General features: G+C 48.4%; 1 protein-coding gene across 1 annotated transcript in view; it reads left to right on the top strand.

The window, feature by feature from the left end:
• The window catches only part of LOC144160985 (beta-hexosaminidase subunit alpha-like), a 196,522-nt gene that overhangs the window by 21,818 nt on the left and 157,073 nt on the right, over positions 1-17,631 (top strand). The window contains exon 2 of the mRNA XM_077692049.1: positions 7,601-7,946. Coding sequence (XP_077548175.1) covers positions 7,601-7,946 — 346 coding nt within the window. The remainder of the gene's footprint in view (positions 1-7,600; positions 7,947-17,631) is intronic.

The following is a 17,631-nucleotide window of genomic DNA, read 5'->3' as shown; positions in this document are numbered from 1 at the left end:
TTTTATCAACGTGCGCTTGCCTATTCACGCGAATCAGAGCCGCTGTTTCATTCTTCTTGAGATAGATCTTGCCTGCTTTGACCCAGGCAAATTCGTAACTCTTAGCTTTTCCTGCCGTCCTCACACACCAGAAAAGTTCGCGGTTCATTTTAGTCAGGTTGTCGTTAAAAAATAAATTGGGTATCTTTCCCGAGTCATGCAATGCACACAGTTCCTTTCGAACTTCGGAACAACGTTCTTTAATAGACACCGACTTGAATCGGACCAAGACAGTGGGGGTATCCCCACGTTTACTTGGGATACGGTGCACAGCCGTTACATCATCGGGGGAGACGTTAGGCAATTCCAGCTTCTCCGCCAGATCGTTTAGAACGTCATGCAGGTTTTCACCAGGCTGAGCAGGTAACACATGGATCTCCAGATTGGCGTTTCTACTGTATTGTTCAGCAGCATTTTGTTCTTCTCGAATTCGTTGAAGTTCAAGTTCCTGCTCTACAGTCGCTTTTAGAGCACTCAGTTCCGCTTCGTTAGCTTTAATAGTCTTTCGGCTTTCCTCCAGTTCCTTAGGGACAACCTGATAGTCCTTAGTCAGCTCAGTGACAGCTTTTTCAAGGTCTAGTACAGTCTCCGTGATTTTCACTACTTCAGCCTTCATCGAAAGCAGTGCGTCTAGTTTTTCGTGCAACTGCGGCAGAGACTCCACCCGTTTCATAATCTCTAAGAGAAGTCGATTATCCGCAGTTGTTGCCTCACTGGCTTGAGTTTGGTCTGCCTGAAGTTGTGAACCGGCACGCTTTTTACTTGCTCTACAAGTTTTGTTAACCCAGGCCTCCCGTTTGGCCTGGCCCATCGTAGTGAACCTGGTAGAAGCGATGCCGGAAGATGCCTGGCCAAGATGATAAGACAGCCTGCATTCTGCACAAGTCATGAGCCTGCCATCATCAGGCAATGGCGAGTGGCAGGCAATACATTCCTCGTGGTCGGCCATTTAATCACAAGAGTTTCAAAGCAAAGAATAAAATATCAGCAGAACACTCAGCAGAACACTTATTTTCTGTTTCGCCCGAAATGTTTTAAAGGGGTACTGTTAAGATCGAGGGGTTGCATCGAGTGGTTACGAAGACTGGCCGGAGAGGTTTCTTTTTCTTTGTTTTGACTATGAGCGCCGGAGGTTGGAGCAGGATTTCGAGTGCCGTTTTTTTTTTTTTTTGTTCTTTTGTCGTGGTCGGGGGCCGCGGACCCCGCTCAACGCGTCGGCAGCGGAAAGGAACCGTTTGCCGCTAATTCTCAGAAGCGGGAGAGGGGCGAGGCCGTGTGGTGCATTGCTTGCAACGGGCGCGTCGGGTGTCAAGTTCGGGAGCAAACCGGAAGCGGCCGGTTGTAAATTGTTGGGCAGCCTAGACGCAAAGACGCGAAATGTCAAAGTGGCGGGGACCACTTTCTTTAAACAAACCACGACACTGTGCCGGTCTGTTTTCAAATGGGGAATTCGGGGAATGACCGGAAGCAGCTGCTGGCGACTGACAGGAAATTTTCGTGTTATGATTTTTTGCTGCTATGGGTGCCTACCAGCCTACTAATCATAGCACGGCACATTAGATGGTCGATAGTACGGTAAATATTTAATTACAGCCCCGTTTCTTCGCGTCAGTTTCGATTTCGACAAACCGAACACCGAGGTGGGTCACATGACAACAGGGCGCTCATGACGTCTTCGTTTTCGCACTGCCCTGGTGATACCACATGGACTACTTTGTTGGATTGGCAGCCACCTACAAATGCTGCTGCCATAAGCATAGCGACTAATATGTGACATCGTATGACAAGACTTGCAGCCACTGTCACTGAAATCATCGAGTGGTTGGAGGAAAAAGAAAACATCTTTAACCATTATACACGAACTCATGACGCAGCATTGTCATGCGCCTTTTGGAAACACCAGTAGTGGTGCTCAGAATGTGGAATGTGTGGTGCGTCTGATTTTGCATTGCATTTGCAAATACTTTTGGAGCCATGTTTCAATGTTGGCGACAATTTGGACGACTGGTTATTGTTTATAGAAGGTGTGCGTTTGCCCTGCTGCTGCTATTTTGTGCAGAAATCCTTCGCGAGAGGGGAATGTACGCGAAGCTGGAAAAGGCGCCTAGCGGCTGGGACCAGCACTTCGTCATTTACGGAGATCCTGCTTATCCTCTACGCCCTCTTCGAATGAAGCCCTATGGGGGTCGCAACATAACGCCTGTGCAGGAGCTGTTTAATGCCAAGATTAGCGGTGTGCGTCAGAGTGTTGAATGGGGATTCGGCAAAGTCTTCGGAGAATTTGCCTTCTTGGACTTCAAAAAAAAAACAAAAAATTGCTGTGGCAGTAAGTGGCCCACATGTACAAAGTTGCCACTATCCTGTCCAACTGCCACACCAGCATATATGGTAGCCAAGTGCGCTCATATTGTAACTTGAGTCCCCCTAGCCTGCGAGATTACCTCAAGCCCCTGTCTGTTCAATGAGGACTGAATCCTTTTTTGAGGCGGCTATGCTCTGTGTGTAAATAAAAATGACTTTGCGTGTATGTGCGTGTAAATAAAAATGACTTTGCTTATTCTACCTGTTACTGATTCAATCGGGAGAGAATGCACCCCAGACTGCTTAAGGCGGCCTGCTGCTGGGCAGCGTAAGTCCGACGATCTTCAGCCCGGGCTCTTCTCTTTGCTCCCTCGCGTTCCACCTGCCACCTCCGTTCCTCTTCCCTCGCCTGCTGTTCCAAGAGCGTGCGCGGTTTGTCCCATTCCAGGCGGATCTCTTCAAGTGCTCTCGTCGCTGCATCTCAGCCTCGTGTTTGATCCGTTTCCGGAGGAATTCGTGGTCTACCGTGAGATCTTTCTTCCCTGTGAACAAGGCATTTTCATTGACAACAATTACATTTGGCCAATACCAGGATTGTTTGTTACAGGACCAAGTCATGCTTGTTCTGAGTAGTAGCTATACAAGCAACGCACTTGATTAGACTCGATACGCCGCAAAAAGAATCCCTGCTTTATGAAAAGCCTTTCATAATTACAAATGCAGAGCTGGAAGGGTTTTTCCGCTTTCAACAAAACACTTTGTCATCACAAACTGAAGTTCACTCTGGCTCAAACTACACATGAAAAGATTGTGCTTAAATTGTGCCATGCTAGCAACGAGGCAGTTTTTGTGTGATGTACACAAACTACTTAGGCTGCCTTGGCGTGCTTCCTTGGGTAGTTGCTTGATGGGCACTTCCAGAATTCTCCGAGCTGCCGGACGGTGTTGCTGGAGGCTCATTAGGCTGGTCATTTGTGGCACTAGAAGACAACGTCTCCTCTTCGAGTGAGATGGGTAGCATCGCAGTGAAAAGCCCGGTGGGTGTTTCCGCAACATTGCCTGTAAATAACACCATGCAAAAGCATGTATAATTAAGTAAGCTTGCTGTCACATTCTAAAAGTTTCGTAGACCATTAGCAAAAAGTCGACAACTGTACATACAGAGTTTCTCATTTTGATTTTCAATTATTACGAATGAGAAACTCGACTGTCAGGTATTGGCCTAACACATTAGGCCCTCTTCTTTGCTACCTGCTTTGCGCAGGCCTTTAATATGCAAAATTAACAATGCATATATAATTTCTGCGCATAAAAATAGAAGCTGTGTTTTTTGTCTTAACATTTCTGCTGTGACACTGCAAAAAAAGAAGGAAAGCAGCCACGTGTTTGCATAAAAATTATGGAGTGAAGGTAGCATGAAGTTTACCAGAAGGGCTAAAGCGTATTTCCCCTGTGGCTTGGCTGGTTTATGCCCCAACTAGTTTAAGAGCGTCTAGGGAATGACGCATTCCTTGATAGGTGAAGGAATTATTACAAACAATGCAGTGCACGAAATTTCGAATACATTTCAAGAAACACAATAAATTAAGATTTCACAAATTGAAGCACCACACAAAACCTGAAGTCACGATAGAGAGAGAGAGCACCTTTCCGGTAAAAGAAGCGTCAAGGCGCGTCCAAACTCGTGACTTCTGTTTTGAAAGTCATTGGATAGGACTACGTACGTGTTGTACCGTATGTCAAACAGACCATTTTTTCTCTCCAACAGTTATTACGTTGAGCTTAAGCATGCAAGTGCTAACGGTGTTGTCAAACTTAGCCACCATGCTCATAAGATAGGTGCCTGGGCTGACAAAACTCAATTGCTACCAAGCTCCTTGACCTTTCAAGTGGTGAAAAAATGAAAGCAACAACTACGTATTTATTTCTGAATCGTTTCGCGGGATTTATTTGTTTTTAGGAATCTCTGACCCAAGCAATTTGTTCCCCCGTATTTCTCTCGCAGCAGAGGACGCGGTAAAGTCAGAACACGGAGCACGTGCTGTGCGGCGAAACCGAAATAACGAGCATGTCTAGTGGCAGAGCCAACGTTTTGTTGTTGTTGCTTGTAAATTTCGGAATATTTAACAATTTAAACCCTTCTGAGTATTAAACTGTGCTGGAAAAACAAGAGTGAACATTACTGGTGCAATATTTGATAGATTTAAAGTCCGCAATCCTCTAGTAATTTTCGCCTGGCTTGAAATACTTTTTAAAGACTTCTAACGCCTGTAATATACATCACATGCACAAAAGTTTAGCTATCGTCGTAGATGAGGAGCTAGAGTAGCCCAGGTATCGTTGCAGCTTGTACTCACCGGCGGTGGCAATGCCGGAGCTGCTATTCTCGTCCTCCTCCAGCGGCGAAAAGACGACGATGCTATCGGCAGCGTCGTTACGAGCCGCTTCGGCCGCCCTTCGGGTCGCTGCCGCACCTCTGGGGCCTCGAGGTGCAGTTCCGACGCTGCGGTAAACTCTAACCTTAAATGTAAAGGTGGTGCCGTCTGCGAGGCAAATTAGGTCCTGTAGAATGTGATCCCTCTGGTTATACTCCTCCCCCGTGTCCGACCTACATATAGGAAAAAAATGCCGAATAAATTAATCCCTCTGGTAACCAGCAAGCAAACGTTTGCAGAACATTGAGCATGTCACTATAAACAACTTACTTTCGCAGATCCTTGCGGTCGTTGGCGGGGTAGAGAGCCATGAGGTTTTGGCAGCGTTCGCGCACCGCTCGTGCCGCGAACGGCTTTCCGGTGTCGTTGCTGAGTCTCAGCAATTTTCGTCCACTGAGCGGGATCCCTAAAAGGATCGCTGGCCTGGACATCCCTGAGCAAGCTCAAGTCATTGCTTAAAAAAAATGAACCCGAGCAGGCGCATTTTAAGTCGGTACACCTGCAACCGCGCTTCTTCCCACCGGCACCGTCGAAGCAGCAGCCATTTTGAAAGCTGTCTCCCAACAGGTCCTCCAGCAGGTCCGCAGCGCCCCGCAAGCGCCCCAGAACCCCCACGCTCCCAGCCGTTGCGTGCGGAGCCGCGCATCGTCGGGGCATTTACGTAGCGTACTGCGCACGCCCAGTCGCAACCCGCCCCTCATGGGCGTACCCTCTTCCGGAACGCGCGCCCAACTAAATCTGTCTAATGTCACGCATAACGCCCGGTCACTGGTAGCACTGGCAGGCACTGCGTGGTTGCTCCGATCGTGGAGCTCCATTTCTGCTAAAAGATGAACAGTGTGGAAAGCAGAAGCAGTGAAAAGGACAATTTTCACCTCAGAACAAAACTTCGTTTACAATTTGCAGGTATGAAATGTTAGCTCACCCTGGTTGGCGCGTCCTGATCGCGTGCGGTTACGCAGTGCTTAGTTTGTCTTTCCTCTTTTTTACACAGCAGTAATTTGGTCGCCGGTAGCGAAAACCAATGTGTTTTTGTGCCTGTCATGTTGCGGAGGCTTCGGATGCGGGGTTTTTACTGGTCAGGTGGCCATGGCCCTGGACTCTGGCTACTCGTAGTGGGTTTCACGCTTTCCTCGTCGCTTCACCGTTTCCTTCGAGGTTAATATCCGGCACACATGACTACGCCAGCCCTGTCTATGGTGGGGTTTGTGAGCGCCGGCCAAGACCACATTGGCAAACCATCAATGTTGCCATCGCTTTTTAACCATATGTTTATTCTACGCTATCGCATTTTATCTCCAGTATTTTCAAATCAGTATTGCGTTGTATACAGGTGAGCTCTAAGCTTAGCTAAATGATATCCTCAGTGCACTTTCGTCTTTCTTCCTTCCATCCCGAATCACTCAACGAAGGGCAAACGCCAGAAGGGACGTTTTTGCAGCAGTGTTTGTAGTTGGGCACGTTTGTACATCTCCGAAAGAAACAGCCCGAAACACGGGACAAAGGGAGATGCTTGTGTACGCATTTTCTTCACTTTGTTTAGTTTATCGCACTGTTTTGTTTGGAGATGACTTTTTTGCCTCTGGTAGTAGATGCCCGTGTGCTACGTGCCGGCACTCTTCCCCAGGGTAAAGCTGCCACCTGCCGTCTTCTGAGGTCTCAGTGGTGTCCCTCGCGCTTCCCGGCGTCTGGAAGAGCTTGCTGAGCAACGATGGCTGACGTTCCTGGCTACTCCAATATTTATGTTTCTTGTTGCCATAAGTGATTCCGTTCTGCGTTCTTCCCGCGTGTCGTCGTTCAAGCGAGATTGATCGAAGCTTCGCAGATCGGTAGAGCAGCAACGAAAGTTGTTCGGTTGGAAGTCGAACAGCAAGTTTGTGCAGATACAAGCACGCTTTATCTCTTGGTTCTATCCCTTGCTTTCCCACGCGACCACCGTGTGAAGCTCTGCGGAGGAAGTGTTTCAGCCTCCGCTGCTGTGTCATTCGGAGGAAGAGTCTGCGCCAGTAGATTTCGTTCACGACAAAAAAAAAAAAAGACGAGCCAACCCAATAGGCGGCAGGATTAGTGCTGCCTTTGTTGGAAGTTTATTTCCGCGGGGACAAAGAAGTGATCGCAGATGGTAGTACAACAGGACGGTGAGGAACGATGGCAGCGGTCGGACGTGTTCTGTGTGTATCCTGATGTAACTACAATTCTTTTGCCCTTACCAAAGGCGTTTTAGTCGCGACAGCCTTTGCTTGAACGAGCCCAGGAGCACCCGCGCTGCGGCCTGCTCTCATACGAACAAGTTCCGCAGCCTCCAGTTGCCCCTAGAGATCAAGACCCGACCGACGTAAAAGAGCCCAGGCAGAGGCTTCAGGTTGGGCAGGTATATTTTCTGTATCTAACCAAACCTGAACACCCCGACCACGCCCCAAAGCGGGCCTACAACTTGTATTGTTCTGTCTCCATCCGAACTGAAGAGAATTACCCCCTTCAAAAAGTGCGATGTGGTAACCACACCACAATAAATATCCTTGCCCCTAGAATATGCTCCGGAATGTTTCAAGGCGAGGAGATATTCTGCCTAGCTTCATGTAATTTTATACCTTCATTGGCGGCCTCTATTCAGAGTTCTGGCCACCCGTTTTTTTGCCCCTCAATTTATAAAAACTCATGCACTATACTTTTGGTTCGTGAAATTAGCGTGCAAAATATATTACATATGCGCACTATGTAATTGTGAAAGTCATGAACCAGTAGTAGCAGTAGTTTACCTTTTACTTTAGTGATACCTTCCACCGGTGTAAAGAGTTCGCGCAATTTTCTTGCCCGTTTTGCAGGTGGTTCCGACGCGTGGTGAGGTCTGGCCACTTCCCATGAATCAGACTTCGGGCCCACAGCTCCTGAGCCTGGACGCCAACACCTTCTCATTCCGGTCCAACGGAAGAGCCAGCACGTGTGACATTGTTAAGAAGGCCCTCACCCGTTACCGCAATCAACTCATCTTCCAAGGTTGTGCTGCTAAGCGTTATAACCGTGAGGTGACAAGCGGTGGAAGTAATCGCAATACTATCCGGAAATATGTGGCTCCGCCAGAATCTTTTTCTGGCGGAAAGCTGCATTCACTTTACATAAAAGTTCAAGGCCCATGCGAGGACATGCCCCATCACCAAATGGACGAGAGCTGTGAGTATTTCTTAATCTTCTGCGGATTAGACATATTGAAGTTGCTTTCAATGTAACCCATATTATGCGGCAACATTTCCCTGAAGCAAGACTTACAACAGAGGTTTGGGGCTTTTTAATTATGTGAAAGCAAATAGTTAGATTTAACTTCTCTTGAAATGCTGCAGAATTTTCCTTTGACCCTTGCGGCCGCGCCTGCGACCACTTCCCCAGCCCCCTGGACAGCACCCTCCGAACTCGTTCCACTCGCTCTCCATCGCTAGGAGCTTCATGTCTCCCCCTCCCACCTTCGGATCCTTCACCTCGAGGCGGCTCATATTTCACGTTAGCGGCCAAAATTGCTTTGTCGCTGCTGTTAACATTTCTCTGCCGTCCCCCCTCCTCCAAGCCCTCTTTCCACACTCCTGTTGTTGGCTTTTGTTGGCGCGGGATCCTCGGCTCGCGCTCGCTACGATCACCAGTTCGAGTTTTAAGTGCGAATGCACTTTATAAGCGACCCCAAACCATCCACCGCCGGCGGCGGCGGCGGCGTCGGCGGCGTCCGCAGTGCTCTTCAAAGAAGAAACAGCATCCGGCGCCAGGTTTCGATCCGAGAACTTCGCGGCCGCAGCGCGACGCTCTACCGACCAAGCTACGGACGCGACGGTGATATCAGTGTTAGACGCGCCTTATATCTTTAACGCATTCAAACTACGTCGTCAGCGGCGTGCGTTGGCGACTCAGCGGCGTTATAGCGGCTTGATAACTGCGTGGTGTACACGTGATACTACAAACCCGATGGAAGAGATGGAAGAGAAGGCGGCGAGGCGGTGGGCTGCGGGGGCCGAGCGCAAGCGCCGCAAGCGGGCCGACAACCGTGCATTCGCACTTTCACATTCTCCCCCTCGGGGAAATGCGGGGGAATTTTTTGCTGCACCGATTCTATTTACCTCCCAACACGCGTGCTTTCTTGAAACATGCAGATCTGCGGCGTTGGCCTCACAACCTGGCTAACGCTTGTACCATTGTTAGCGAGGAGCATCCTCATAGTAATTGTTGAGTAGTCTTGTGGCTGTACTGCTGGAACATTGGAGGAGGGTGGACATACCAAGGAGACGGGCACGTAGCATGTGCGGGAGACTTGACTAGTCAATTTGCCCACCAGACCAATACAAACACGCCTAATCGATTTTCCTGTGCACGGTACGTGTCACCACGAAATACTGCCGCGTGTAAGCGAGCCGGAGAGGCTGCAAGTGGGTGGAGCCCTAAATACGACATATTCAGTGTAGAATGACGCAAGCGATGACGCACCAGATGACGAATCAAGATTCCTCGGCGATCACATGACCTGGAAACGTGGAAAATATTTGCTTGTAAAACGCAGCTTCCGACCATATAAATCTTGATCGTCAGTTTCCATGCTGCCCTGGTAATACCTTCGTAATTATTCATTTGCACCTTCCCCCGGGGCTAAATGCCTTCTCGCATTGTTGTAACTCGTGCAGGAGTACACCACCACACGTTTGACGGGATAATGATGATTGTGGTTGTTTATCATGCAGGCAACACTGTCAGCCACTGACTTTCCATAAGCCCTCCACGCTACTGACACACGGCAACACCATGAGGAAAGCAGAAACGCCTTGCTGCCGCCTTTTCTCCAAAGTGAACATGCACGCTGTAGGAAGCCTGCACTCGTCCCTCTTCTTGCTAGGACCCGCCGCGGTGGCTCAGTGGCTAAGGCGTTGCGCTGCTGAGCACGAGGTCGCGGGTTCGATTCCCGGCCGCGGCGGCCGCTTTTCTGATGGAGGCGAAAAGCAAAAACGCCCGTGTGTACGAGATTTCGGCGCACGTTAAAGATCCCCAGGTGGTCGGAATTAATCCGGAGCCCTCCACTACGGCGCGCCTCATCGCCTGCGTTGCGTCGGCGCGTTAAACCCTACAATCAGATCAGATCTTCTTGCTAGGCACAACTGCTGTCACTCGCGAAAAATCACTGAAGCTGCAATCACGCAGAGGCCGCCTTGCTTGTTCGCGTTGCACTGAGAGCGTTCGGAGCAGATAGGAGATTTTTATAGAATATGGGGGAGAGTGAGAAGAATGGTTTCTGTCTCGATACCCTGCCTGATGGGGCAGATGAAATTGTTTATTCTCTGAACTGGAGCTGTGGAACTGGGACCTGGCATAGAAACACACCTGAAGGTTTTGAAAACCAGTTCTTAAATCTAAGCTCGAAGAGGAAGAAGAAACGGTGGGATAACATACTTCACCAAAAACTGCGAACAGAAAGAAATTAAAAATGGTTTAACACAAGGACTACTAAAAACAAAAATTGCCTTCTGCCAGGGAGCATTTTATTACCCAACCCGCACATGGTTAATAGGCGGCTCATCATAAAAAGACACACAAAAAGTTGGCCAATAGAACGGCCTGTTTAGGTCCCACCGACGTAGCATAACAAAAGGTGCTGCTACCAGCACTGCAAATGTATACGAAAGGAGTCAAGCAATGTCAAAACACTCGTTTCATACAAAACAAATGCGAATTTCACTCGTTACTGGGAATCGACGTAAAGCAAAGCTCAGAACAAAGCATACTTCAAAATGAAATGAACTTTCGTGTGTCATTTTTGAAAGTTGATTGCTTGGGGTGCCTGCGGATTTTGCACAACAGTGACAAGTGGCGAGTGCATCGAGAGTTACGTGATTCAAAGAGAACTTTTTAAGGTTCCAATTTTCTTGGCAAAGACCAGAGCATCTGTAAGTTTAAAAAACGCGATAATTCATGAACTCAGTATCCCCCGCGAGATTTAGCGTCAGCCACTTTTCGGCCGGCCCCGCGGGAATTTTGCGGGCCTGCAAGCCTAATCATACTCGGATACAGGTCAAGAAAAAAGCGGCATCGCCCAGTAAAAGGCCTCCATACCAGCCAATGGTGTCGCTCTATCAATGTGACGTCGCGGCCGACCGCCGTGCGCCTGCAAGCAGCGCTCGGACCCAAGCTTTTCTGAATGCGTCCATGCCGAAAAACACTTCTTAAGGGCGGCTTCATTTTGCGCGGAGATAAAAACCTTAGCTAAAATCATTTATTTTCCCGTTATAATGCAACGCGTGAAACAACTTATCGTCGGCTGCAGTAGCAAGTTTCAGTTATATTCTTGATGGTGACTTTCTGCTCTTGTGGGTTTTCCCTCAACCGCTTGCTTCTGGCTTTATGCATTGCGGGCCCCAGTTCCCGCCATGGATCCCGAACAAGTCGCATTTGAATATGATTTATCGTTCTCTACTGAGGATTGCAGTGCGTTGCCATCTACGCCACGCCGATGGTACAAGGAAAACAAAAGCGGCCTTGTCATCTGCAGCTGCGGACGGGAGATGACCCGGAACGCGTACGTTCGCTTACGGCATCTTCACCCAGAGCGCAGCATTGAAGAAACGGCTGGGACAGTGAGCGAACTTCTTGGAGTCAGCGTGAGTTTGGTGATGGACGTGAAGAAAGAGATGAAAAATAACGATGTAAATGTTGCGATGCCCTCCCGAAGGCGCCCGCAAAGCGCCGGAAAGAGACGACGCACAGAAGTGTACGACGACTTCACGAAGTGCGCATTGCGGTCGTCCGTGCATCGCTTTTTTCGCAGCAATGAGATCCCGACAGTGAAGGCAATTGCTGCGGATTTCAACGCTAGCCGTGATGTTACTCCTCTCAAGCCATGGACTGTGCGCCGCCTGCTGAATGGCATCGGGTTCAGGAATGAGAAGAGGGGCCGGAACTCGTTGCTGATCGAGCGGGACGACATTGTCGCGTGGCAGCAGAAGTACCTCTACCACATCGCCATGTACAGGATGGAAGATCGAAAAATCTTCTACCTTGATGAAACCTGGGTGAATGCGGGACACATGTTTTCGGCTGTTTGGACGGACATGACGGTTGCTTCCCACCACGACGCCTTCATGCGTGGTCTGACGACAGGTTTGAAGCAGCCGTCAGGGAAACGACAGCGCCTGATTGTAACGCACATCGGCAGCGAGGACGGCTTCGTCGCTGGTTGTCTGGATATCTTTCGGGGTACGAAGACCGGTGACTACCACGAGGAGATGGACGGCACCCGCTTTGAAAGGTGGTTTGAGGCCGTTTTGCCGCAACTGCCACAAGGTAGTGTAATTGTCATGGACAATGCCTCGTTCCACTCGCGGCGGGAAGAAACAGTGCCTACGACTTCTTCGCGCAAACAGGTCGTTCAGGACTGGCTGACGTCCAAAGGGCTTGCTTGGGGTGAAAAAATGCTTAAAAAAGAACTCACCAGCGTTGTGGCCTTTGTAAAGACACGGTACATCAAGTATCGTATTGACGGTGCAGCTGAAAGGGCAGGATGTATTGTGCTTAGGCTCCCACCCTACCATGGTGAGCTCAATCCCATTGAGCTTATATGGGTACAGATAAAACGAGTTGTCGCTGCCAGAAATGTCACATTTAAGCTGGCAGATATAGAGGTGCTCCTGAGGGAAGAAGCTGCCAAGATTAGAGCTCAACACTGGTCAAACGCTGTTCAGCGTGTGATCAACATTGAAACAAAGTTCAGGGGAGACGGTGGAGCAAGTGCGCATGTACAACCTATTCTAATCCGTCTGGATGATGATGACATGGTTCCGACAGTGACCTATCTGGTATCGAGTCCTTTGAAGATGTGTAAGGTGGTCAGCTATTCGCCAGTGCCGCCTTTGCCCCTTTCAGTTAGTGTGGAGTGCGCCATTTAGCTTAGGTAGGTGTGTTTACATAGCTGCAGGAGCAAGCAACTCCTTCAGACAGCAGAGAAGACCAGACATGCCGTTTGTGTGCTTTATTAGGACCTATTTCTAGAGTTAACTGAGCAGCCTGTGTGTGGTGCGTAACTTGCTCATGGCTGATTGCTTTGATATGCAGCTATGAGAATGAGAAAATATAATTGCAGTGTTTGGTTTGTTATTTCATTTGCCATTACTCAATGCAGTGTGCTGTGTCGTAGAGTCAACAGGGATCTTCCAGTATAACAGATAGGGGGGCAGAAGTATCATGAGATCATGCAGCAATCGATCCATGATCTCATTTGCTGTAGTGAACCGAGCGGTGTTTTGTGTGGTTCTGGCTCACGGTTGGTTGCCTTGATATGTAGCTATGAGAATCAGAAAAAAGCTGTTGCAGTGCTTGGTTTGTTGCAAGTTGCAAGTGTTGCAAGTGTGGTGCACAAATTAGACCGAATGAGTGCAGTCCTGACACGACACTGCGTGGCAGATGTATCCATAAAAGGAAATTGTACATCTTCAGCTAGAGAAAACCCACACTGTTCCAAACTATTTTCCGGAAGGAAGGCCACGCTTGCACTGTGCGAGTTTTCGCTGCAGAGGAAGGATGGCTATTCGCATGTATAGCATGAGGTGCATGCAAGCAGAGAGTCAAGCCAGTTCAGAAATTCTCTTCAAGCAGAATCACTTCTACAGTGTGTGGATCTAGGGCTCCTTGTGTGACACTATGTAAATGGCGACAAAGGCAAGTTTCACCTGCAGGAAAAGACGCTAGTTCGAGTTTTCACACCAACTTTTTAACATTGGTAGGACACTTATGCACGTATGAGATGCACAAAGTTGCAAATTAAATGCCTATGTGAAAGCATGTAACTGAACTTTGTGTGCTCGCGTGGCTGGCTGAACCAAGTTGTCTTCTTATAGAGCGTTAAGAACAAATAAATCTGCTTCAGTATCTTATTTCTCGTTTCATTTGCTCAGCATAATTCAGCAGTGCATCTGTTTAGTTGTCTGAGCCAATCTGATTAGGATACAGCAGTGAGAACAAGAAAAGTTGCTTCAATGTTTTATTTCTAATTTGATTCCGTCTAGCTTCTATTTGGCTATCTGCTGTCTTACGCGGGAATTAAGATAAAAGGTTTTATCTGTTGTCTACTCCACTGGATAAAATGAAAAAGCACAACGTTAAAAAGAATCCCCAAAGCTTTGGGAAGGGTAAACAAGGTTGGTTTCAATAGATCCTTTCATGTATGGGAATAATTTTATGTAGTGCATAGGCACGATAATAAATTTCCTCCTTAACATATGATCCGATTTTGGCTCTTGCTTAACAAAAAAAGTATGATATGCATTGACCAGTTTCAGTGCAGCGATGCGTACCATATTGTGCTTCTATGCATCCACTCAACCAACATGTCATACATCAATCAGTGCAGATAACGCTTTATGGTACAGATGACTAAGTAACCCTTGAAACATACTTCATTGCCTGTGTGATGAAGTGGGCATCAGTTGATGTTCTGTCATTGTGATTTACACTCCTAATATATGTGTGGATATTGCAGGAGTTGAGTTGCGAACAGTGCTGCTGCAAGCAGAAGCTTACTATTTGACTTGGCATCCATGATGTTGAGCACTGCTGGAGCAGCGAGCTTTTCGCTCCAGCAGCCACTTGTGACACAACAGTGACAATGGGTGAAATGCTGACGTGTTTTCCACCATGAATGCTCTATTTCGAATTTAGAGCACTTGCATGCAGATGACCATTGCAGCAGCAGCTTCTTACTTAAGTGACATAAACACGAGGCGAGCAGTGCCTATTTAGCTTCAATATTACATATCTCTCATGCAAGAATTTGATTTTGTGAACAATATGCATGTGGATGTGTTGGAAAAGCTGAAAGGTGGCTTACTTGATTTTAGTGCTGTTTCATATCTTTACATGCATTGTTGCTGCCGACCATACCAGTGAAATCTAGACAATGAAATGTCACTATCGTTAAGAACAGCTTATTCATGAAGCATAAGCGAGACAATGAAGTTGAACTTGCAGTGGTAATACTCATGTATAATCTGTTTTATCATTGACAATGCAAACTCAAAACATTTTTGTCCGAAACAACAGCTTAGCACTCCAACGAAAAACAGGTGACGAAAACATGCAAGTTGCAATTAATACTTAACAATGGGATCTCAGCGCAGCCGAGAATTAAAATAGAAAAGGAGGCATATTAGATCACAGTACGCTGCTAATCTACAGGTCGTAAGCATTCACCGTCAAAAATCGCGAAAATTCAGCTTCTTATACTTGGCGACTTGATCACAACTTGGGCGAATACGCTTGCACCCGGCACCCCGGCATGGCCTTGGAACACACGGCTCGACATTGATGTAACGAAATGCAGCGCGCGACGCTGCGCTGTTTGTGTTTCGCCCCGTGCTTAACTCTCCAAGGCGTTAACGTCGTGGGCTATGCACATCAGAAATATTTACAACTGACTGGCGTATTATACGAGAAATAAACAAAGAGTTATTGCCACCTTTCGCAGTCACTGGTATATAACGTGGGTAGCACAGATCCGGGAGGGACTAAACGGTAGAACGAGAAGCACTTCACGCTCAATACCAAACGCCCGCACACGAAGATGACGACCGCACAGCGTTCACAGATTCCTGTACCTGCAGCGGCGGCTGTTTTCCGACAACGCCGAGCGCTCACAAAGCAGAAGAAAGAACACCAGAGCGATTGTCGTTACCGAGCATGTTAAAAACACTGCACACAACACGCAAACAAGGAATACGACTGAGCCGCACTAAAAACCGCCCTCAGAGAGCCCGACGACGCCGATGGCTCGCCGCGAACAGCGGAGGCAGCCATTTTGGTAGAAGTCCGTAAGCGCGGTGGAACACGCTCTGTGATTTCTTCCGTGAGCGCGGCGTGGAGGCGGTCTACCGCGACGTCACGTTGATACGGCGACACCATTGGCTGGATGGGGGTCCTTTGATATGGAAAAGCCGCATTTTTCTTGAGTTGTATCCGACTATAGTGCCACTTCCTAGGGTGCCGCGCCTATCAAGTCGCTTTCCTGGCACAGCTAGAATTAAGCATGTGCCGTGGCCGGAATTTTAAGCGCTCTAAGTTAATACTCACCCGTGCATTTGTTATGGTTGAAACGCCCAAATTGTGAAAGACTGCTAGGCGGCAGCGAGCGATCCGAGAACGCCTGCATTATCTGTGGGAGCATACACAGCAGCACCCGATCAGAAAGCAGCAGGAGCAACAACAGAAGCAGGAGCGGAGCCCCTTCTCCATTTAACCCCCCCCCCCCCCCTGAAACTCACGGAAGCCGAAATTAAGCTTCGGTTTAAATTTGGGAGATCTCTGAGGAATTTGTTTTTTTTTTTCAATCCTCGGTTAGCCTACCACGGGCGCCACTGAGAAACTTCGGTTTAGGGGTTATCACGTTTGCCGTCCGCTTCACTCGGGCCAGCTCTCACTGCTGTTCCCTTGCACACGGTCGACGTTTGATCGTTCCCACTACGAATTTGACGAGTGCATGACGTTTATCCTAACAAATACACCAAGTTCCAAAACAAGCTCTATGCGAAATTTAACGAATGCTTGTTTGCTACCACTTCGAGGCAAGCGTTACCGGCTTGTAACAATCCCTTGCGAAACCAACCCCGGCATATTGTGGAGGAGTCGCAGCTTCATCATGTTTCGACTATTCAGGACGTCGCTTTATTTATCCAGCAAACTCTCCAGCAAAGAGAAATGCAGCTCAGCTGCTAATAACCGACGACCAAGAAAGTGCAAGACGAAAACAAATCCCAGGCCCTTCGTTTTGTTGCGGGGGTCAGCTTTGCCACATGGCACCACGATTCGCAACCGTTCGCAAGCAGGCCGTAAACGAATCACTGAAGTACCCAATCGGCCTGTGTCTCGTGACGCTGCAAGGTCACTGCGATTTATCGCCCGCGAAATCACGCTTACTCTTTGGAATACGCTAGAGTTTTCAAACCCTAGCTCGTACTTTTGAACCCGACCTGCACCGCCACTTACCCATTAATATGCCACGCTCTGATGCCACCCTACTTTGCTGCCTGTGGATAGGAGTCGCTTTCCACAACGCTTACTTCTTCACTATCGACATGTCTCACAGCCGTACTTGTGAGGTGTGTGGCGCGGATAAAACAGTAGAAGGTGTCCCTGTGACCGCTTTGCAACACGGATGCAGAAACTGTTAACCGCACACCGCAAACGCGGCTATGCAGTCCCAGAAGGTCACAAAAGCATTACTTCGTTTTTTAAAGGCCACAGGTCTGACTGAACGATAATAGGAACACGGTGTATCGTTTTTCATCCGCCCATTTGGCTAGTTTACCTGTTCTCCTTTATGTTTTTTTGTAGCTACCTTTGCTCTTTTTTTTTCACTCTCCTTAAGCTCCACTGTCGATCTTTTGTATACCCTTTCCTTAGCTTAGTTCCCTCCCCTTTTACTTCCCCAGTATAGGGTAGCCAACCGGACTCTTACCTGGTTAACCTCCCTGCCTTTCATACAGTGTATTATGCTTCCTTCGTTCTTTCTCATAACCTTCACGAATGCACGAAAGGATTTTATCCCGTGAGTTTGCGTTGCCATTACATGTGAGTGTGCCCAGGGGGCGCTGCGCATGCGGCTTCCGGGTAGTACAAAGCTGCGCAGGTACCATAGGATCCCGTGTTGACAGAAGCAAAATGAGCTCGGTGCTCCCGATTATTTTGCGACATGGTCACCAGCCCATCCTTGACGTGTCAGGATCTCTTCAGGCGATCAACTTGGCATTACGGGAAAAAGCTTTGCAGCGCTACATACGTTTACAGCGACGACGAACGTGCCCGGATGGTGGCGGCACTCTGCTACTCGCAGGTTCACCGATCGATG

This window comes from Haemaphysalis longicornis, unplaced genomic scaffold (assembly GCF_048455015.1).
Source record: "Haemaphysalis longicornis isolate Haplotype H1 unplaced genomic scaffold, Haemaphysalis longicornis Haplotype H1 scaffold_11, whole genome shotgun sequence".
NCBI classification, from domain to species: Eukaryota; Metazoa; Arthropoda; class Arachnida; order Ixodida; family Ixodidae; genus Haemaphysalis; species Haemaphysalis longicornis.
Note: the sequence above shows the minus strand (reverse complement) of the source record. Positions and strands in the feature narration are given on the sequence as shown.